Source organism: Adiantum capillus-veneris, chromosome 14 (assembly GCF_014529385.1).
Source record: "Adiantum capillus-veneris isolate H3 chromosome 14, ASM1452938v2, whole genome shotgun sequence".
NCBI classification, from domain to species: domain Eukaryota; kingdom Viridiplantae; phylum Streptophyta; class Polypodiopsida; order Polypodiales; family Pteridaceae; genus Adiantum; species Adiantum capillus-veneris.
Window position 1 is genome coordinate 77,832,918 of NC_140944.1, and position 23,491 is coordinate 77,856,408.

The 23,491-nt window shown below is 43.7% G+C and overlaps 1 protein-coding gene across 1 annotated transcript; it reads right to left on the reverse strand.

Annotated features, from left to right (window-relative positions):
* Positions 1-17,943: 17,943 nt before the first annotated feature.
* On the reverse strand, positions 17,944-20,826 carry LOC147442639 (uncharacterized). The gene is made up of 2 exons (XM_086528752.1): positions 18,870-20,826; positions 17,944-18,605 (listed from the first exon to the last, which is right to left on the reverse strand). Exons 1-2 carry the CDS (start codon positions 20,602-20,604, stop codon positions 18,115-18,117), a joined length of 2,226 nt encoding a protein of 741 aa, XP_086384878.1. The 5' UTR covers positions 20,605-20,826; the 3' UTR covers positions 17,944-18,114.
* Between the last annotated feature and the right edge of the window lie 2,665 nt (positions 20,827-23,491).

The window sequence follows — 23,491 nt, forward strand, 5'->3', positions numbered from 1 at the left end:
TAAAGAATCTGATAAGACAATGGAATAAACCTTGCCATGTACTTCACTTTGTGTATAAAGGTTACCAATTGCTTCGTACTCGTAGGTGATGGAAGAAGAATAATAGACTTAACCTTTTCTGGATCAGCCTCAATGCCATTTTCTGACACCATGTGGCCCAATAACTTCACCCTTGGCTGTGCTAGATGACATTTCTTTGGATTTAGTTGTCCTCCACATTCATCATATCGAGCCAATACCATCTGCAGCTTCTCATGGTGTTCAACCCTATTGCTTTAAACACAGAAGTCATCCATAAAAGCTTTAACACAACTACCAATGAATGGTTCCAACACCCAATTTTCTCTCTCTTGATAGAAGGAAGGTCCATTTGACAACCCAAATGGCAATACTGTGTAACAATAGCAGCCCCATGGCGTAATAAAAGTGGTCTTTGTGAGGTCTTTAAGAGCAATCTTCAATTGAAAATAGCCTGAAAAACCATCACACACACTGTACCTCTCATAACCTGCCACTGAATCCAAGATCTGATCGATGAATGGAAGAGGATATGGGTTCTTCTTAGTGGCTACGTTTAAGGGTTTAAAATCTACACAAATTCTCCACTTCCCATCCTTCTTTGGACTCACTACAACTGGACTCACCCATTCTGTGGTCTCCACAGGGACTATGAACCCTGCCTTCAATAACTTATTCACCTCTTCTCGCAAGGCTTCCATTTGCTCTTGACCCATCCTTTTTAGCCTTTGCCGCACCGGCTTAGCACCTTCTTTCAGCTCTATATGCATCTCTTCGCCCTTGAACCCTCTGATCTCTTCATATAAAGTAATGAACAAATCAGGAAAACTAGCCAGCATGTGCAAATATATATCCTTCTCCATAGCTGAGAGGTCTCCACTGATCATTTGTGTCATCAATTCCTGCTTCTTTGACAACTCAACCTTGGTTTGCATCAGCCCTTCAATCACTTCATAAGGCACTTCACTTTCATCTTCAACCTCATTCGCAAATGCAACTAAACCAAACTCGTGGATTTCTTTGTCCATCAAAAGAAATGCAACATCAGCATCCTCATCACTGCTGATAATGCTATCAGTGTCCTCATCTGTCACCGTGGAAGAGTCTTCATCACTAGACTCATCCACATCTTCATAAAGCTCCTCTAATCGTTTCCTTGTGTCCATATTATAAAGCTTCTTGGTACCTGTCTTTCCATAGAGGCTAATCGTACCATGTCGCCAATCTTGAACAGCTCCCACTGCACGTAACCATGGTCTGCCCAATATAATAGGATATGCTCCCAATCCCACTGGCATCACCTGAAAATCAACCACTGCCTTTGCATCATATGCCTCCACTTCTAATCTCTTTACAACATCCAAACATTTTACTTTTTGATGGTTTGCCAATCTAATCCGGAAACTTGACACCCCAGTCACTGTCAGACCCATCTTCTCAACGCATGAGTGTGTTATGACGCATATTTGGGCTCCACCATCCACATAACCTTGTCCCAAATTTTTCCTTTTATGCCACACATCTACTATTGGACAAATGTCTGGTAGCTCATCCATTGCCAACACCTTTACTGAACCTCTCTCTGGCTCTTTCTCCATTGGGTTAACCATCCTCTTCCACTGTCGCTTTAGCTTAGGCACCATCTCTATAAGCTGCCCAAAAGTAACATCTGCCTTCCTGCTCGTCAGATCCTCCTTCAAGTCATAGCTTAATTGCCCATCCCCTAGTGGAAAATTTGAAACATGAAACTTTCGACGAGATCTCCTTTTCCTCTTAGCCTTGACATCCTCGCCTTCATGGCTCTTTCCTTTCTTCTTACTAGGACATGGGGCACTTCTTCCTTCCTTATCCTCTGTGGTCCTCTTCCCAATTGGCATCACTAATGTATCCTCTAGCTTTGATGCCTTCTCCAAGGTGACTACATTTAGCACTTTTGTCTTTCCCTTTTCCTCTTGGGTTAATCCACTGGTTCCTTCATCTCCCTTAATTTCGATGCCATAATCATTTGACCTAGTTAACACCTATCTTGGCAATGGATACATGTCTCCCCCCATCCTTGGTGGCTTATCACATTGCGGGCTGATGTGGGCCAACTCTCCACAATTGTAACATGTGGGCGTCTGCCTCCAAAACCTACCATTTCTTTGTCCAACACCATTCCTAGGCCTTTCTTCACCTCCTGGCTGATTTGCAAACCTCTCTCGACCTCGATTATTTCCCACTTGACCTAGCTTTTTTAGGCTGAGATTCTTCATTAAATCTACCATTTGCCTCATGTCTTGCCTTAGCCCATCATCTTGCACTGCTGTAATGACCACTGCTAGCATAACCTGAGTAGTAACAGGAACCATTGGTTCATGATGAACCCCTGGCATGCGACCTTGTAAAGAGTCCATAGGCTGAAATTCAGACCTCATGGGCAAAGGCTCCACCCCTAACTGGCTAATTTTCCTCAGCCTCCACTCTTTGTTCCTTGCTACCTCTAGTGCATCTTCATATGCCCTAGGCTTCTTTAGCTCCACTCTCCAATGTATATTCTCCCAAAGACCAGCCAAGAACCTGTCCTTCTTCATCATGTCAGGTGGGGGTACCTGTGGTGCTAAGGCCTTGCACAATCGCTCTCATGCCAATGAAAACTTACGTATGTACACATCTACTGGCTCACCTTCCTTTTGCACCAAAGCTTGTACTTCTTGCCACACTTTGTCAAGATCTTCTATCTTCACAAACTCCACTTCCAACCCATGTCGTAGATTGTCCCAACTCAACCTTACAGGTGGATCAGCCACACGTAACTCCTCTTCAAATGCTTTAGACCAAACTCGTGCATCACTCTTCAAAAAAATTTGGAGAAGGCGTAACATCTGCGCACGGTCATGAATCTGGTTGCTAATGCAGGCAACCTCCATCTTTTCCAAAAATTCTTCCACATCTTCATCACTTCTTCCATGAAACTCCGGATAAGAGAAATCCATGGCTACCCAAGTTATAATGCTTTGAGAACCCCTTTGAACACACGTGCAAGAACCCAAAACTTCTCACTACCCAATCCCCAGAAACTTCAATGGAGCTCAACTTTAGATAAAGACAAACACATGCACATCAAATGAGTTTTCATAGTTAATCATCGGAATGACAACAGGCAAAAGACATTCCAGGATCTCTCGTAATCTTCTTGGCCCGAGCATAAAGACTATGCATTGCTGGAAAAAAATCTTCCTGGACACATGAACATTTATCTGGATTCTTTGAGTTAAATGAAAAGGAGTGAATTGAGGGCCATTTTGATCATCCATTAAAGCCAACCATGAAGCTCCCAAGAAGGCACACCGGACTTAACCTCTGATTCTGCCAAAATTTCAGCAGCATAACAGCATAAATGGCTTAAAAGACCAAGAAACCAGCCATCATAACTTGGAAAAATTTTGACAGAGTTTCCCCAGAAGTAGAGCAGTAGGAACCCAAAATATAGATTGTATATATATGCATAAATTGTCAACAATAGAACCCGAGCATCAAATAGGACTCACTAGTACATAGCCTATGGCGAGGTCACGAAAAGGGTGCTCCAACTACTTGTATCACCGAAAGAATCTCCACATTTGAGAATCCCCCAGCTCAATAAAAACCTCACGCTATCGACCCTCACACGAAGGCTAATGCAAATCGCGTATAGTCAAGTCTCAGAAATGACTATCTTCAAGACCAAATCTTAGAAATGGCTGGGACTGCCAAATACAATCAAGTATGGCTCCACAAATGCGTACAATGGCAGTTTCCACAAGTAACGTACAATCCAGCAGACAATGCGCTCAAATAGGCGCCAAGTGATGCATACCCACAAATACTGCAAGTGACATCACTGCTAGTATATCACTGTACTCCAGCTACATGTACCTGTGTGAATCACCTATACCTGTACTTGTACCTGTCCCTGTAACATGTAACCTGTAACTTGTAGCCCCGAATCTCGAAGCTTGAAGCTCGAAGCAGAAGGTACTCGAAGAAGATCCTCCATGGGCGCGCCAAAAGAATGTGAGCAGGATGGAAACACACAGAACGCCTCTATAATGACCCGACACACACTCTTGGGATGATACACACACACATTATGGGGCACCACTCGGCTTACACGACCAGCCTGGCCGAGACAGGAAACACACAGACGGAGTGAGAAGAGAGAGATTTCCAACTTGCCCACTCAACACACACATACACACTCACACACACACTCTCAATTCAGCTCAAAGGAGGCAAATTGTTGTTGTTTAGACTCAATGAAGCTCAGCCCAACACCAATGGGGCAAATAGTTTACACAATATTGAGGAAATACACCAGATACAACCACAAAGTTAAGCAGAGGCTTCACTCACCGGAGAAGATTACACAGAAAAATAGCAAAAAAAGAGTGAGTAATTTGGCAAAATGGACAGCGTCATCGCGTCCGAAACGGCCCAAAACCCCAGTCTACAATGTCAAAGTGCTCAAATCCGACCTCGGATGAGCAGTTTACGACCAAAACAGGCTCCAAAAACCCCAAAAACACACCTGCGTCTGTTCCTCCTCTCTTCTCGACGTTTCTTCTGGTCTTCTCTCTATTTTTTTCAGTTCCCACACTTATATTTTTTAGTTGGGCACCCTTGGCCTTTTAGATGACCTCAAACGGACCCCGAACAGGCCAAAAACTTACCTCGCAGTGCATACCTGTCACCTTTTTGCATCATCCGCACACCTGACACTCAACTTTTTTCAATAATGCGTCTCGCCACTACGTGAAGTGTACCCAAAAGATGGTCCTCATGATGACCTTTCTGCATAAGTATCACAAGAAAACACCCACGTCATGTCCGTACTTCTCGGCGTGCAAGTACTGACCCCATTCGACGTCCTGAGGCCACTAGATGCCATCTGACGCACTCGCTTACCTCATGTCGTCAGCCCGCGTATAGCTTCCTCGAGAAGTTTTACGCGCTACCAACTCCTCCTTATTGTAGAAAAAACACACTGGTACTGGTAACGATGAAAATCGATGCACTATGTACACCTTGTCCTACTTGTACACATGTGGGCCCCACGTAACCGCCTGGCTTTGAAAAAAAGGCAATTCTTTATTTGATGCACCATGCATGTATATGTACATATGTGCAATCCCTTGCTCCAGAAAACTCGTGACAATACCTTATGGCTGATTTGGGTGTTGGACAGGACACTGCCAACACTATCTACACTGACAGTCAGAGCGCATTGGCAGTTGCGAGGAACCCAGTTTTTCATGCTCGCACAAAGCACATTGAGGTGCATTACCACTATGTCAGGGAGAGGCTCTCAGCAGGAGAGATCAGCTTGGCTTATGTGCCAACACAGGACAACCTTGCAGATCTTTTCACAAAGGCATTGTCTCGTGAGAAGCCTGAAGCTTTCCGTAAAGCTTTGGGCTTACTCCCCTTTGTGGACTGATCCTGTCCTCAGGGCATGGCACTTCCCTTTACTCATGTGCCAGCTCTCATTCACCGCATCACTCCAGGGGAGATTTGTTACCATATACGTGTGGTAGTGATGTGTGTGAACACACTGGGACCGCCGGGGCATTTTTTCCCTCTTTAGGAGGTTTTTTCCCTCGTGCATTGGATATACGCCCACCACTCTAGGGCTATCTATCTTTCCATTGCACACTAAGTAATTTAGTGCTCTATGGTCGACACACATAAGATATGTGCCGTCTTTGTTTTGCACTAATAGCACAGGTGAGCAAAATGGAGATGAGATTGGCCTAACCATACCCTTCTCAACTAACTCATGCACTTGCTGCATAATCTCCTCTTGTTGAGCTTGAGAAACTCTATAAGGAGGTTTGTTAGGCGGTGAGCTTCCTGGAAGAAGTTCAATTGCATGGTCATCATTACCTCGTTTAGGAGGTAGCTCACAAGGGATGTCGTCAATAAAAACATCTTGAAACCCCTTGAGAAAATTGGATAACACTAATTCCTTTTGGTTGCTTTTATTTTCTTTTGCTAAAGCATTAGGTTCATTTTGAGAGTCTTTAACAAAAAACATGTACACGGAAATAGAGCTTTTTATTGACTTGTTGAAAGCTGGTGTCTATACAATGGGGATAGTGTTACCCATTTCCTTAGCATCTATATACATGTCTTTTTCCGTGAACTTAAAGGAGATTCTCCTTTCAGGAAATTTAACATCGGCAGCCAGGCGGTCAAACCATGGTGCCCCTAGGATTACATCCTCATGCTTGAGAGGAGAGATAAAGAAGTCCTCTTTGTCCACATAGCCTTGGACATGAAGACTCAATTTCCCAATTAAGGGAGTGACTGAAGCTTCTTGCCCCTTGAAGGCACTATCTGCGGGTAGGACATCTCCCATATCGTAGGATTGTATGCCTAGCTTGGTGGCTAACTCCATAGATATAAAATTGTGAGTAGAACCAGGGTCAAAGAGAATAAAAGCATCATGTTCTCTTACCTTTCCCCAAGCATGGCATAGAGGAGATCCTTTGTGGTGAGTTTGGTGAGTCTCCTCCTCTTGGATTTCAACCAAGGAAGCTCTAGGAGGATCTTGGCGGTTGTTCTTTTGGGGACAAGCGCGGTACGCATGCCCTTGTTCGCCGCAGTTGAAACACCGGTTATCCTTACGATAACGCTCAAGCTCTTCATAAGAGAGTTTATTCTTACCTTTGTAAACTCCCTTCTCTTTAGCTTTGTTGGAGTTGCCCTTAGGAGACTTTTGGACATTGTCCTTCCCCTTAGGCTCATTGGAACCATTTTTTTCCGGGGGCTTATTATTTCCTTTAGCCCCCGTTTGGAAATTGATTCGAGAGGCCACCATAGTATGGTGTATTATCGCCGATATGGTACGTGGCCTTTGGGAGTTGACATACTCCGCCATTTCTTCGGTTAAGCTCGCACAAAATTGTTGCTTTTGCTCTCCAAAATCCAACTTTTTAAAGACAGTGGCTTTGAGTTGTAGGTCCCAAAACTTGTCTACATATTTGTGGATGGATTCATTGGGAGAGAGCTTTAAGCTTCGCCATTCGGTGAGTACTTTGTCTTTTGCATCGGTGTAAACTTCTTCATAATGGAAGCTCTTAAAGCTTTCCATGTTCGTGGAGCTTCACCGTTGGCTCGTAGGCTAGACCACCATTGTTTAGCGGACTTTTGAAAGTGCATAGCTACATGGCGTAGCTTAGAGGACTCCGCGAAGCCCTCATCTCCAAACGCCGCATCGAATTGAAGGCCAAGACTTTGTCCATAGCACCAAAGGTACCATCATAGGTAAGTAAAGAGATGCTCTTCCCTCCCTCTTTGAATTTATTCAGCTTGGATGACCTCTTCCATGCGGCATAGAATTTCCTATGGCCTCTTCTTTTTTATGGTTCAAAGGTTGCACCATCACTTTCTTAAGAAGGTGAAGAATTTGAAGAAGGTGGAGAAGAGGGTGACCTCTTTCTCGCCTTTTTCTTGTCTTGATCTTCGTTGTCTTCACCATCACTTTCATAAGAGGAAGAGGATGAAGAAGATGGAGAAGAGGGTGTCCTCTTTCTCACCTTTTTCTTCTCTTGCTTTTTATCATCCCTCTTTGAATTATGGCGTGGAGAAAAGTGTGATGGTCTTCTCCGCTTTGGTGGTGATGGAGAGCGTTTAGCCCGCCGTCTTCGTGAAGCCATCTCCACCGAGGTGGCGGGAGACTCACTTCTTTCTCGTTCCTTCGGTGGAGGCTCTTGAGTTCTCCTTTGGGAAGGAGATGCATCATCAAGAAGTAAATTCTTGAGCCCTTCGTACAGATTCTCTTCTTCTTCCCGAATCAGAGAGAGACCTCGTTTGGTAGTCTCACAAGGAGGCTTCCTACGTGTTCTCTCGTCATGGTGATGAGCTTGGAGAATCCCGTGAGCACGCAGCTGACGTTTCACTTCGCTTTGGAGAGATGGATTGCCCATGGGTTGTTGAAGCCTAGAAACAAGATAGTTAACAAGCATTGAAGCATCATTAGTAGCTTGCTCATGAGCAAAATCAAAGTTATCAACATTAATTTCACTCTCTTTACTATTGTCAGCCATTCTAACAACTTTTAGGTGTAAACTTTTTAGGTGTACTTTGGCACTTCAAGCCCTAGTTGCTACTCCTCTTTACCCCTTTAGAAAAAGCACTCAAGCTACTGTACTCGCGGCTCGAATACCACTAATTTCAAGGAATAGAAGAGAGGGTCTTTCGACACCAAAACAGCACTGGCTCATGTCAAGCTTCTAATAGCTCAATAGTGGTTAAGCCATAGGCAAGCCCCGTAGGACTCCACTATTAAGACCATAGCTCTCGACGGTGATGCCCCGTTAATTGCACGAAGGCCAGCGCACTGCAAGGCTGAAAAATCCCTATTCTACTTACTCACAGGCAATTAATAATACCAACCATTTATAGCTAGCTTGAGGACCTCCCTTCTTGAGCAAGAAAAGAGAAACCTTGTGCTCTGATACCAATGTAACATTTAATGGCCTATTAACTTGTGTGTAGCGGAAATGAGCATGAAAATAGTGGGCATTTCATTAGAATAGATTCCTAATGAGAATTACAAGAGTGCTTGGGTGGAGAGAGCAACAAAAAGCATAACACCTAGTTAGATAGTATCGACAATACTTTCAAAAGAGAGAGAAATTAAGCTAATGACAACAGTTGAGGACCGGATTTGCATGGAGCCGGTCCCCCCTCCAAAAGGCTTTGTATTATGGTTTCTCCCATCAAGAGAGACATTGTACAATACAATTCTTTGTGTTTCTTCAAGACTAGCTAGTGCAATGAAGATGAAAGCTTCATGCACTAAGCAAAACACTTAGCAAACACAACTTGAATTATCCCCGTTCTCAGACCCAAGACCTCACACACCTTCAAAGATGGTGAGAGCTAGAAGGGTATGAGAGTAGATTGAGAGGAAGAAGGAGTATCTTACGAGAAAGATGTACATCTCCTCACATAATCACTCATATTAGCATAGATTTAGCTTAGTAATTAGCTTGGTAGAGGAGATGAGCATGCATTGAAGCTTGGCTCTTGGTTGGATTTGCATCCACAAGCCAAGAGTGTGTCGATGTAGGCTTCTATCTCACAAGCTTGGAGTAGGTGATGAGCTCTCTATTAAAGCTTGGGAAGAGATAGTCTTCTCTTTCTTCACACATGAGATTGTGTGAGTGTGTGTGTGAAAATGCCTTGCAAAAATTATCCCCCTCTCTCTCTTGGGCGAGCCCTCTTGCTATTTGCTCTTGTTGAGCCCTCATTGGCTCTCCCCAAGTCAATCCAATGACTAAGCAGCATAAGTGATAGCCTTCTGACATGTGTCCCCTTTCCCCTTTTGTGAGAGCTTTAGGTAATTAAATAATTAAATTAAACTCTCATTGGACCCCTTTTCCTCCTGGCCAATAGGAATCAGGCAAGCCATTGGGCTCCTGAATGCTCATTGGACCCCTTGTGAGACTGCCCAATAGTCTTCTAGGAGACTTAATTCTCATTGGTTTCTTTTATTAAATGTTTTTAAATTAATTAAACTAGATTTACTCTAGCTTAATTCTCGTTGGTCCACTTCAAGGGTCATCCAATAGAAACAAGGCACACCTTGTGGGCATCTAGCCTAGGGAGCTGACATGTGTCCCTCATTCCCTTTGTGTAAAGGGAGCCTGTGTGTGTGTGTGTGTGTGTGTGTGTGTGTGTGTGTGTGTGTGTGTGTGTGTGTGTGTGTGTGTGTGTGTGTGTGTGTGTGTGTGTGTGTGTGTGTTTCTCTCTCATCCCCTAGAAGAAGGGCTCGCCCCCTCCCATGTAGGGATATGTGTTGACTTTGGAGAGCACATAAAGCATCCAATTCCCCCTAAGCTTTAACCCTTTGGACACAACCTTTGAATTTTGGAACCTTAGCATTTTGGAAGTCTTAATGGGCTGAACCTTAGGGTCTTTTTAGCCCATTGTTGCACATGGATCTTTTGCAGATGGCCCCCCCTTTGGATCCCTATTTTCCCTCCTTTAGATCCCTACTGTGGCCGGTCTGCTAGCTTAATCAATATTCTAGCCTTTTCTCCCCTCACACTTCCCCACATTAAATGATAAGTTTAATATGAGAAAATCATTTAGGAGAATTAGATATTGATTATTATGACACTCGTTGTCCTTTTCGATGTCCCAGTAGCTTCTTCATCTCTTTTCCGTTTTTCCTCCACCAGAGCCTCATTAGCTTGAGACTTCGCAATGAATGCATACACTTAGAGGGAATCCACTGGATCACTCCACCTTGTGGTTTCTCGAATTGAATTCCCTACCTGTCGTAGCTTCCCATAAGTTACCTTCCCTATTTCTGTTGTCTTCAAAGCATAAGGCCATAATTGACCCTTGGTACCTGCACCATCATCATCACCCTTATCGCAGACCTGCAGCCCATATGTAGTTGCTTCCACAAGAGGAACATTATGCTGGATCTCTTCAACTATCTTTTTCATGCCGCCCCTACCGAAGTTCAGGCGGAGCACCTCACCTGTTGCCCTAAGGTGAATCTTCTTGTCCTTCCAGAAAACCACATTCCTTTCATAAGCTTCATCAAATTCATCACATTCTTTAACATAATTGTGGTCTTCACTATCACACCACATGCATCGGTCCTAGCCTTTGCGTGGAGGCTGTTGTCTAGGCTCAGAAGAAGACCCCTTTGCAGCTAGCCCTTCAAATTTTACAGCTTTGAAATTCAAATTTATTCCTTGAATACCTTTCACCAATTCATCAAGAACTGACTCCTCCACTCTGGATATTGTCGAGGTTGTTTTCTCCTTAGGTTCCTCTTCCACAACATCCATGATGTCAGCCACGATTAGCTTATCGACTCTCATCTGTCGTTTCACAATCATATTTACTACTTCAGTGACTATCTTCCAATCGGATGTTAAGCCCAATTCTTCTGTTGAATCCTCCAGCAACTGCACTAGACTCTTCTGAAGTCATGTATCAGCAGCTTGAACGAACAATTTAACCTTCTGATCCTTCATTGAACGTTTCTCTGTCAAAGACAGTTGCTCAAATTTCTTTTCAAATTCCTGTAATAATTCTCGTGCAGATAGATTTTTGTTCTTCTTCTGCACCCACTCCATGAAGCTTTGTCTGGCCTAAGCCAGACAGTGCCTTGATCGCAGCAACCAAAAGGAGAATCAAGGTGGATGTGCAAGCAATAATGAAGTGTACCTATGGTTCCCACAAAGCCACGGTAACATGGTTTATGTCTCTTGATGTGTTCGTATTTATATTTCGACTTTAGATTGTTCACATGACACCAACAATGTGGACTTGCAAAGGGGGAAGTGTGATCAACGGATTTCTTGCAGCATGTAACATTTAATGGCCTAATAACTTATCTGTAGCGGAAAATTAGCATGAACATAGTGGGCATTTCATTAGAATAGATTCCTAATGAGAATTACAAGAGTGCTTGGGTGGAGAGAGCAACAAAAAGCATAACACCTAGTTAGATAGCATCAACAATACTTTCAAAAGAGAGAAATTAAGCTATTGACAACAGTTGAGGACATGATTTGCATGGAGCCGGTCCCCCCTCCAAAAGGCTTTGTATTATGGTTTCTCCCATCAAGAGAGACATTGTACAATACAATTCTTTGTGTTCCTTCAAGACGAGCTAGTGCAATGAAGATGGAAGCTTCATTCACTAAGCAAAACACTTAACAAACACAACTTGAATTATCCCCGTTCTCAGACCCAAGACCTCACACACCTTCGAAGATGGTGAGAGCTAGCAGGGTATGAGAGTAGATTGAGAGGAAGAAGGAGTATCTTACGAGAAATACGTACATCTCCTCACATAATCACTCATATTAGCATAGCTTAGCTTAGTAATTATCTTGGTAGAGGAGATGAGCATGCATTGAATCTTGGCTCTTGGTTGGATTTGCATCCACATGGCAAGAGAGTGTTGAGGTAGGCTTCTATCTCACAAGCTTGGAGTAGGTGATGAGTTCTCCATTAAAGCTTGGGAAGAGATAGTCTTCTCTTTCTTCACACATGAGATTGTGTGAGTGTGTGTGTGTGTGTGTGTGATAATGCCAAGCAAAAATCAGCCCCCTCTCTCTCTTGGGCGAGCCCCCTTGCTATTTGCTCTTCCTGCAGCCTCATTGGCCCTCCCCAAGTCAAGCCAATTACAATTAAGCAGCATAAGTGATAGCCTTCTAACATGTGTCCCCCTTTCCCCTTTTGTGAGAGCTTGAGGTAATTAAATAATTAAACTAAACTCTCATTGGACCCCTTTGCCTCCTGGCCAATAGGAATCAGGCAAGCCACGGGACTCCTGAATGCTCATTGGACCCTTTGGGAGACTGCCCAATAGTCTTCTAGGAGACTTAATTCTTATTGGTTTCTTTTATTAAATGTTTTTAAATTAATTAAACTAGATTTACTCTAGCTTAATTCTCATTGGTCCACTTCAAGGGTCATCCAATAGGAATTGGGCACACCTTGTGGGCATCTGGGCTAGGGAGATGACATGTGTCCCTAATTCCCTTTGTGTAAAGGGGCTTGTGTGTGTGTGTGTGTGGCTTTCTCTCTCATCCCCTAGAAGAAGGGCTCGCCCCCTCCCATGTAGGGATGTGCATTGACTTTGGAGAGCACACAAAGCATCCAATTCCCCCTAAGCTTTAACCCTTTGGACACAACCTTTGAATTTTGGAACCTTAGCATTTTGGAAGTCTTAATGGGTTGAACCTTAGGGTCTTTTTAGCCCATTGTTGCACATGGCTCTTTTGCAGATGGCCCCCCCTTTGGATCCCTATTTTCCCTCCTTTGGATCCCTACTGTGGCCGGTCTGCTAGCTTAACCAATATTCTAGCTTTTTCTCCCCTGGCACTTCCCCACATTAAATGATCAGTTTAATATGAGAAAATCATTTAGGAGAATTAGATATATATTATTATGACACAGCAGCTGGATGGTAAACTAAGGTGGTCAACCACAAGGGAGATAGAAGCAAGTGCTCTGTAGTTGTTGACAACGTGGTGTTCAATACCATATTGCAAATAAAATCTTGTCGATGGTCTTTCCCTATAGAAGATGGAAGCTGAGATGGGAGAATGGGAGGCACTAGACTCTGCGGTTGCTGCTAGAGAATCAGTTGACCTGAAAATATACCTCCACGAAGATGCAGTGCACCACATTACAATGAACAATGACTGGCACCTCGGTCACCTTCGCAAGTATCTTAATCTCAAATATACCTTGCCCAAGAAATATCTCTTTGTAATGAATGAAAAGGTTGTTTGCTCTAGAAAAGAGAAGAGATTTCTGTGTGAGAACGTTCCGTTTCCGCGATGTATTTTTGTAAAATCTTGTAACTGATAGGGATTTTTCTCCCATTATTACATACGATGTTTTGAATCTCATTCCGATACATACTTGTTTATTCTCAAGTTTTCGATTAAATCATGCAATTTCTTTGATGTGGAGCACAAATGTTTTCAATGTTCATGTCTTTCAATGCTTTGTCGCATGATTTTGTCTGGTTGCCCTTTGTGAATCATCAAGAAAGTATTCCTCCCGGAGCGCCTTCTTGAAGTCCTACCAATTCGGGCCTTGAATTGCCTGAATCTCTTTTATTCGGCTCGTAAGTTCCGGCTCCACAATTAAATGGAATCCTTCCAGTGCATTCTGATAATCGATTCCATTATCTTCCATTGCCTCCTCGTAGATATTGCAAAACATGCTAATATCCCGACCTTCAAATCGTTGTAATTTCTCGGTAAATGTGTGTCGAGCTTTACGGATCCTCTCTTGCAAATTATACTATTGTTGGGCATCTTGTTGTTGTTGCATGTATGCCGCAAACTGCTGCATCATTTGTTGCATGGCTGCCTCTTACGGTGTCGACATCTTTCTCCACAACACTGGTCACCACGGCTCGTTCTGGGTCGGGTTCACCGGGAAGGCACACGACCCCTGGCTGTGCGAGGTGCGAGGAGAAGGGTTGCAATAGACACAATTAATGGAGACAGAGCTTAAAACAAACAGTTCAACTTAAACCAAATAATCATCAGCATCCCTGTTTAATCAAATGTTAATGGAGGCATTTATGCTCCTTACAAGGTTTAACATGTCTTAATCCTGGTGCTAATCAAGACAATCAATAATGAAATGCCTTGGACTGCCTTCTGCTTCTTCTCGCTATGGCTTAGGAACTTCAACTTTGAATGGCCTTAGGCGGTCTGATTTGGCTTAAGATTTACGACTTGATTCCGGTTTAAGAGGCTTAGGGATTTGGTTTAGAGCTTCTGATCATCAAGGCTTAGGCTTGGCTTAATGAGATTAAAGCTTTGGCTTAGCTCGTGAGAGATTAGAGATTATGGTTTGGTTATGAGCTTAAGAAAATCCCGATTAAAGATTGCTTAGGCTTGACTAATGAGGGCAAGATTAGGCTTAGAGAGCTTAGGAATATGGTTATCAAGGCTAATGACATCCGAGATTAGGCTTAGAGAGCTTAGGAATGTGGCTAATGAGGGTGAGATTACGCTTAGAGAGATTAGGAATATGGTTATCAAGGCTAACGACATCCGAGATTAGGCTTAGAGAGCTTAGGAATATGATTATCAACGCTAATGACATCCGAGATAATGCTTAGAGAGCTTAGGAATATGGCTAATGAGGGCGAGATTAGGTTTAGAGAGCTTAGGAATATGGTTATCAAGGCTAATGACATCCGAGATTAGGCTTAGAGAGCTTAGGAATATGGCCAATGAGTTTGAGAAGCTTTGGCTTGGCTTATGAGAGATTAGAGAGATTAGGAAAGCTTGGCTTAAAGCTTTGATAATCCGGGCTTAGGCTTGGCTTAAGAGCTCTGGCTTTCTTCCCCGGAGAGAGAGCGCTCATTGAGAAGAGAAGAAGACAATCAAAACACGAGAGAGACTCCAAGAGAGCCCCCCCCTTTTCCTTTATAGGTTGCATGGCACTTTGCCTTGCTAAAAATAGCCTACCCATTAGCGATGTCACTAATGGGTAGCCACCCTATGATGTGGCTGCCGTTTTTCGACCTGCACGAAGCCCCACGCGGCTGGTAACGAACTGGAGCGCACAGGTCTGGTGGTCGTTTTTCACTTCTTGGCCGGTGTCACTGGAGCTCGTTGCGCGCGCTACGAGCTCCTCTTCCTTCTTCTACGCCTCTCGCTGGCTGCCTTCGCCATCCCCCTCCTTGGCTTCACATTCCATTGCCTTGTGGGTGGCCCTTGGACGGCCCAGCCCCTTTTAATATTGGGTGGGTGGCCTCCCTTCATTTGCCTTCGGGCGGCCATAGGTTGAGGCCCCTTGGATAATTTTTGAAGGGAATCACATTTGGCTCACATATCGATCGAAGCCCTGCCAAGTACAACATCTACTTGACTGGGCTAGATGACCATCAAGAATTTGTTATGCTTCCATGATCACATTGTATTCGGCATACATATTTCCAAAAAACACTGCCAAGCACAAAGTATTTCTCGAACAGCTGCATAGTGATCTCATTGTCAACTCTCTCACCTGTATCCATGTCTTGCAGACGCCCAGAGGCCACGACAGCAACTAATTTTCTTGCTAATTCATTGAGGGCGGCATATTTGGCATAGATATTGGCACCACACTACATTAAGCCTGTATACTGGCCAACTCGAAAATACACTGCTAGTGGAGATGGGCCTTCAATTGCCGCCAATTCTGCTTTGACGGCTCCATTTCCCAGAATCTGTCTGAAGCTCAAAAATTACGAGATGAACTTGACTTATCAAGGTGACCATTGCGGTTAGGAACCAACCCTCGGCGATACTTAAATTGGCCATATCTTGCCAACCGAAACCCCGATTGACAAACTGGAAAGACCGATATGCTCCTGGCCATGGAAGTGAGCACTTCGGACCCATGCATTCCTATCATCTTTGGCCTTTATCCGCAGGTGCTCAATCCAGTACGGATCTGCTACTGACTCTATTTAAAATTGTCATAACTTCTTATCCGTAGCTCCAATTGATGAGCCGTGAAGACAGGCATGTAGAGCCCTTCAAGTACTTCAACTTTGATCAATAAAATCCTAGCTATGACCACTTCAAGCATACTCACTGTTTAGCATTACCAAGACATCCTTTGGACCTTAGAGCTGCATCTTGCACACTTTTAACTTAAAATTGGCTTGTTCTCAAGCCCTTATAACTGTTGAATAATCACGTAGGATTCAAATAAGCCTGATTGGCATCCCATTGCTCATTTTCTTGTCATGGAAGCGGAGCGGCACGACAACGTGCTTGTTTTTGTGGAGATTGATGTAGATATAGTCCAAGTTGTATGTTTAAACTCTATTATTCGAGGCTAGCTATCAACCTAATCTCACCTCTTTCTAAGGTAGACCCTCTTCTATTGATTTCCCTACATAGTATATCCTCGTCTACACACAAAAGGGAGAGTATAAAAAACATGAGCATTTGTTGTTGCTAGTTGGCCTACGATAACTCGATTGGCTTTGTAGTGGACATTATGCTAGTGATGAGCATGAAACATGCCCTAGATCAGGAAATAAACGAGCGAGAGAGAGAGAGAGAGAGAGAGAGAGAGATTAAAATGACGTTAGTTTGTGACACTTGCTAAACTAAGATTCTTGCAATTGGTTGCCATCAAGCCTCTTCAATCACTGCAATATCTTAGTACCCCCATCTTCCCAAGACATCATACTAGTATTTAGTATCCCTTCAAGTTTAAGCCTAGCAAAAAAAAGAAACATAACTTTGGTCAAACCAACCTCAGGCTCAAAAGACTTATCTTTGAACCGCAAAAGAACGCTAAGAGAGCCAGCTCCTCTTTCATGGGGCTAGGAACATGGATGCAACGTCCATTGTGAGACTCATGTAGCAAAGGCTTCATGATAGGAAGAAAATACACCACAAGGAACACAACACTACCTTGTGCAAGGCCCAACGATAGAATACCCACCACCGCTTCCAAAGACTTGGCAGAGGCAAGGTTGTCCACCACTAAAAACATAATAGAAGAGGAGAAATCAGTCTACTTGAGCATGTGAAGAAGTTGTATCATCATCCTAAAGAGACATGAACCAATTGGGTACCATCGAGCTGCTCTGGAAATTGACAAGTGTAAATAATATCTAGATCATGAGAGCAGAACCTCAAAAATATTCAAAGGTCACGCTTGCCATTGAAGTCAGTTAGGCCAGACATTAAGAGTTTTTTGGGAACTTCACAAGAAATTCTTCAACGATGGAAAAACATCATCCTGTCAGTGCTTGAAAGAAGACGATGGTCAATGTCATCGATGCTACAACTCGTAGCAACAGTAACATGCATGGACTCCATGCATGATTAATAATCTACTATACATGAGGGTAGATAGCTAGCTAACTAGCTGCAGTTTTCTACAGCTCGACCGCCAAAACTGACGGCAGGTGATGAATTGTGAATTGTACACGTAATGCATCCTAATAGTAAGCAAACTAGACCTTGGGAAGTTAGACTCTAAGCGATGTGTATAGTGAGTTATATATTGTAGACACCTCAAATTATTATGAAATTTCCTAGAAAAAATATGAGTCTTTGAGAGGGGGCGCATACAAAATTCCTTTCCTTGAATTTGCCAAGAGGAAATTTTAGAAAATTAGGCTTATTTTGCAGGTTTTTAGTCTATTTTGGGACAGAATTTCTCCCTTTCCCCTTGCCCTCAACCGGCATTTTTGATATTGAAAACGGCACGATATTAAGCTGAGACACATTTTTCTCGAACACTGTCTGATGGGCACCCCACAACGAGCCAGTTAATGCACTCCTGTCTACATAGTACGTTAAGGAAGCACTTGATTTCAACGCTCAAGGAAAAGTCATAGACTTCACTATTTAGTAAAGTAATTGTTTTCTTCCAAAGAAATCAACATAAAATCTTCAAGAAAATCTCATTAAGTTTAACGAAGTCAAGAGAATCTCATCCACCACGTAAAATTATCATTGTCCGGCAAACAGAAAAAACTGCGAGCTTTTTGTAATGAAAAAGGGGAGGCATCACTAGGCCTAAGGCCTCCCGGGCCAAAAAGCCCTTACTTCATCGAACAACAAGGCTATCGATAATGGCGAGGGAATTCGTAGCGAGAAGCTTTGTAAGCACATGTTTGAGCTGTTTGTTAAGCTCCAAGCAGCCAATCTTGTAAACGGGATGTTTCAATTTCTTACCTTGCACTAACAGACCCGGCACGCTCCAGTCACGCTCCATACTATTGTCTGTGTTATTTTGATGGCGTTGCAGAGCTGGTACAGAAAACACCAAGTGAGCGTAGAAGCTTTCTCCATTTTGGATCTCGCGTCCCCCCACCAGAGGTCTGAAGTTGGCACGACCTGATAGTACTGGAAGGACTGGCATGCCCAACTCCATGGCCGGAGCTCCAGTAAGCGCTGCTAGAGCACCCGTGGTCGACACACTTGGAATGACTGCCATGCCGCTCGATTCTGTCATGGAACTGCAAGCTCTGGCGAACTCACCGCTGGATACCAGTGATGCCACTGCATTTTCCACCTGCTGTGCACTGGCACCTCGTCCTGCAACCGAAAATAACAAGTTTTAGACAACATTCTCATTATCGATTCCCAAATTGGGGAGTATCACAACATCATGAGCTCACGATGCAAGGGAGGGACCAAATGCCTAGCTGCTAGATGCGGTTGGGGGCACCTCTGCACTGTTCTCTTGCCCCCAACCGCACCTAGCTAGGCATGCGGTCCCTCCCCAGCACAAGCTCATGATGTTGAACCCCATATAAGAGTAAAATGATGGGAAGAGAGCTCCTCGTGGCTGTGTTGCACCTCCTGCTGCAGCTGAAGATCCTCCATGTTCTCCATTGTCGCTATAACACAAGAAAAATCTGATTGCCTTCCACATGAGTGTACTTGCAACCCTCCTCCAGCTAGCTGGTTTGCAGCAATCTCCCTCCAATGGAGATTCCTCCACCCAACTTTGACCCTGTATCGGAACAACCGCCGTGCCCATTTCCAACGATGCTGCTTGTGCAAGGGAAGCTTTTAAACCATCTATGTCTAGCCTGAGATCCATGGCCAAACCTGGCCTTTCAGCCCTTGCCAAAACTACTAGAGGGCCTTCGTACTGCTGTGATTCTTGCTGTGCCTCTCTTCTTGCTGCAATTGAGCTCACTGTAAATTTCACAGCCACGCATGCCAGCTCTCCTCTAAGCTCGATCCAACCATTGTCCTGCACAGTAAACCTAATGAAATTCTCCACAAGACTTGTATATATATTCCCTCCATTAACACCATCACCAAGGATGTCGCCAAGATGGGCACCCATGTATGCCGTCTCGTAGACTGACTTCAACGGATTTGCCAAATTGGGCACCCATGTATGGAACTTCCCATCCATATCCATGGTGTTGAACATAAGATTGGTTGTAAACACAGCCCTTGCCAGACCTTGCTGTCCCTGCCTTCTGAAGAACTCGATTGTTGAGTCCTCAACATTGACATCTTTTGGAGCCACAAAATCCTTTACCCCTGCTAGAGCCAGAATGCTGTTAATACGATCTCCCTCATGCTTGCTGTTGCGGTTAGAGCACATCTCTAACGCTATGGCTATCGAAGGAAATTGGAAGCATGTATAACGCAATGTATCCATGCAATCGAGGATGCAACCACACCACCTCCATGCTTTTGGATTTGTTGTTTGCATACATAAGGGCACAATCACAGAGTACAGCTCCTCTAGTATTTTCCAAAAGCTGTCCTCTTCAATGACTGTGATCTCGCTAGAGTCGTCCCTGTACCAAAGAGCTATCTTCTCCTCAAGCTCTTGTAGACTCTGGCAATCTCCAAGCTCACTGGTACCCACACGCACACAATATCGACGGCATTTCGACAATGCAGCCTCCTGAAGTGTCCATACCCTGGTCTGCCAGCGAGATTCGAGATCGCCATCGTGCCTGATGGGTGCCATGGGCCTACCGACGTAATGCAAAAAAATGATGGTCTCCATTGCATATGCATAAACCCAACCGATGTTCTTGATGGTGTCCCCCACCTCAGTTGAGTTATGCTGTGCAATACAGACACCATCATGCCAGGCATATGCGACACCCGCCTTCCGGTACAAAATTGCACACATATTCAAGATATCTGTGACTACTCTGTTGCGTGGATCCGCTCTGTCAAGATGCTGAGGACAAGGTTTTCCGGAACACCGAGGTACTTGTGCCGAGCAAATTGATGTGCATTCGCAGTCAAACACGTTGTAAACTTCCATACCAAAGGTATGGGAGATAGCACTGAAACCCACTTGCTCAACATACCAATCAATTAACACGACTTTCTCCTGCTCACATGTGGCTTTGCAGTCGATCAGGCGTACCTGTGGAGGGGGCTGCAAGCTCGCCTTTTCCAGAAATTTTTCTCTAGCGCGGTTACCCACTGCTCTGACTGCCCAATGCATTGGCAGCTCACGATCATGGAAGGGCTTCTTGCCGACGTCGCCCGACTTTGCATGCAAGTGTTGCTGGAAGGCTTGTCTATACCGGTCGAATTCACTTGCCATGCTAATTAATGCACGGTCTGTGTGTGTGTGTGTGTGTGTGTGTGTGTGTGTGTGTGTGTGTGTGTGTGTGTGAGAGAGAGAGAGAGAGAGAGAGGTGGTGAAGGCGGGTCTGCTCCCTGCGTGTGCCCTTTCAGCGCCCCTGCCCTCTTGCGCGAACCCTAGGAGCACTCTCGCGAGCTTCCAGTCGCCCTCAGAAGAACCTGCTGCCTGCTGTGTGTGATAGTCTAGTGTGTTTCAAGTAGTGAGTGCTCTTTGTTTGAAGAAGAATTTCGTCTCTTCTGGTTGGTCATGGCAAAACAAGCTCTATATAAGCGTAGGGATTGGGTTGATCTATCTTCGATGGATGCTCAACAGACTCATCTATCATCCATGGATGTTGCGAACATCATTAAAGAGTGTTTGTCGGAGGATTTCGCAGATGTTCAGAATGCTTGGGATGGCCAGCAACCTACCACTAAAATGGTTATTCCGATTCAGCAGCTTATAGATCCGGTTGCATAATATGCATTGAATGCGGTTATTATGTGTTTCCTTGTCAAGATGCCCTCGACACAAGATGTAGGTCAATGGGTTGATTTTTTGTTGAAAAGACAAGCAGTCCGAACGATGTATTTTGACGCTCAAGGGTTTTATGAGGTGTTATTGTCAAACATGAACGCTCGTTTGTATTTGTTGAAAATGTCGCCTTTGTTTTCCAATATGCAAATAATACATGTATTGCCATGGGTGCTCACTAAAGATTATCAGAGCTTGATTCGACATAGTGTCCAGTTTGGGTGGAATTAGTCGGATTTCCACGAACTTGAAAGAATTTCAGACATAGGGAACTGGAACATGCTAATCTCCACCTAGCCATGCTCTATATAGGCCCTTGGCCTACTAAACATAGAGACCCCCTTGACTGCATGTTCGTCCTCGTCCTTGGCCCTATCTGGTCCTACCCTTGGCATGACATTACTCCCCCCTTGGAGAAGTGTTTTCGTCCTTGAAAACAAGAGTGATGATACACTAATGTTTTCTATAGTGGCATCCGTCATGGATCCAGCTGTTTGTTTGACCGAACACGGTTCAGCAGGAGGTTCAATGAAATCAAGAGTAGCATCTTGATTTTCCACATTGTTGTCCATTTGCAACCATCTTGTGTTACCGATTCCTCCCCAATCATAGTATGTAGACTCCATTTAGAACGTACATGAGCATGCTAAACAAGTTATCACACAAAGATGTACCCGAAAGAGTACCTCTTTTCACGTTCCATGAAAGTAACTTGCTGACATAACTATCAACCAAGTTTAAGTCCTTGACTTGTTCGCAAATTTCATCAGTAAACAACCCCACCATAACTAGTGTTCAAGGTTGAGAACTTGACTTAAACATGAAGGGACTAAACTGAGTCGCAAACATGATTTACCTTATTGTAGGCAACGCCAACTAGAGTGATACATTCTTGCTAATTGGATTGCTTGGTGCTAACGTACGCACTTTGTATATCCTTCAGCACAAGAGTACACTTGTAACTTGTAATCTGCCTATCATCTTTGGATTCTGACAATATTGAAATGATCACAATATTATACAACATTGCTAAGCAAACAACAATGTCATGAAGAACCACTCTGGTCAACTTGAAAATTCCACAAGGACCCAAACCGAGCCATGACCTCTATTGGTGATTGGTAGATCCAAAAGTAAGATCATAGAGATACTGCACATAGAGTGCAAAATGCTTCATAAGCAACTAATGTGATGAATATGCATGCCTGTCCAAATCAACCTTTGCTAAACATTAGGACCCATAACACCTATGTGCATGCATTTAGCAAAAAACAGATTCGAATCTGTATATCCATGATCATCCTTGCCAGTACTTATGGCGAATGTGACGCTCCTAGCACACATTAAAGAGGAATGTACATAGTTCTAAAAAGAAACTAGATACTTTCAGCTGCAATCATTTGCAAGCCTTGTTGAAACGTTTGAACCATAATAAAAGTTGAAACAGTAATCACTTATGGGTACAAACAATGAAACATTTTCATTAATGACTCATAGCCTTGCTATATGCATAAACAACCATATGTAATGTTGTTTAGCTGCACTTGCACCTTAACAAGTCATTCTAAGTATCGAAAAATTTCTGGCCACCAAAATTGCTCCTAATATGTCGTACTGAAAATGGTCTAGAAAACAGGTTTACCTAGCACCTAGTGACTTTGTCATGAGACATACTTGAAATAGTGGGTGTCAGTGTAAGTCCTAGAGACTCATATTCTCCACATGTGGAATATGTCTCATGTAAGGGTGTCTGAAAAAATAACATCCTTCAAGTACAAGATGTACTTGTGCGTGGAGTTTAGTGAAAACACTCTACGAAGGGAGTGAGAGGGACTCTCATTAGCCTTGCTCCACACTAGCTAAACCGAACTCCTTGAGTTCCTATACCATGTTGTATCCCATGCGACAACATGTGCCAAATAAACCCTACAAGTGGGTCTATAACCTTTGGCTCTTACATGACCTTGTCATTTCTCTTAAGAGCAAAAATGGATGATAAAAGAGTGTGTGAATCCTACGTAGAAAAAGCAAACAAAAAGAAACAAAACCAAATCAGATGTGTACTTGAAGGTTGAACATAGTGTTTACTAATCCGTAATGAAAAATCACCTACCCAAATTTCTCGCCTGCAAAGGCCTAGGAACACTAATTAGTAAAATGCAAGTAGTATTGCACATGTAGCCTTGGGTGTTGCCTTTGCAAACCACACCCCTTGGTTAAAATCAACATTGTCTAACCCCTTGGTTAAACTCAACATTGTCAAACCCCTTGGTTAAACTTTGCAAAAAAAATGTTGAACTAGAAGCCAGCCCTTGGCCTATGTCTGTGACCC

Excerpts from the sequence above, each read along its gene's own strand:
- LOC147442639 (XM_086528752.1), bottom strand. The coding sequence starts at position 20,604 with ATGGCAAGTGAATTCGACCGGTATAGACAAGCCTTCCAGCAACACTTG. Across the intron at positions 18,606-18,869 it reads ATCTTCAGCTGCAGCAGGAG|GACGAGGTGCCAGTGCACAG; the intron begins GTGCAACACAGC and ends TTTCGGTTGCAG.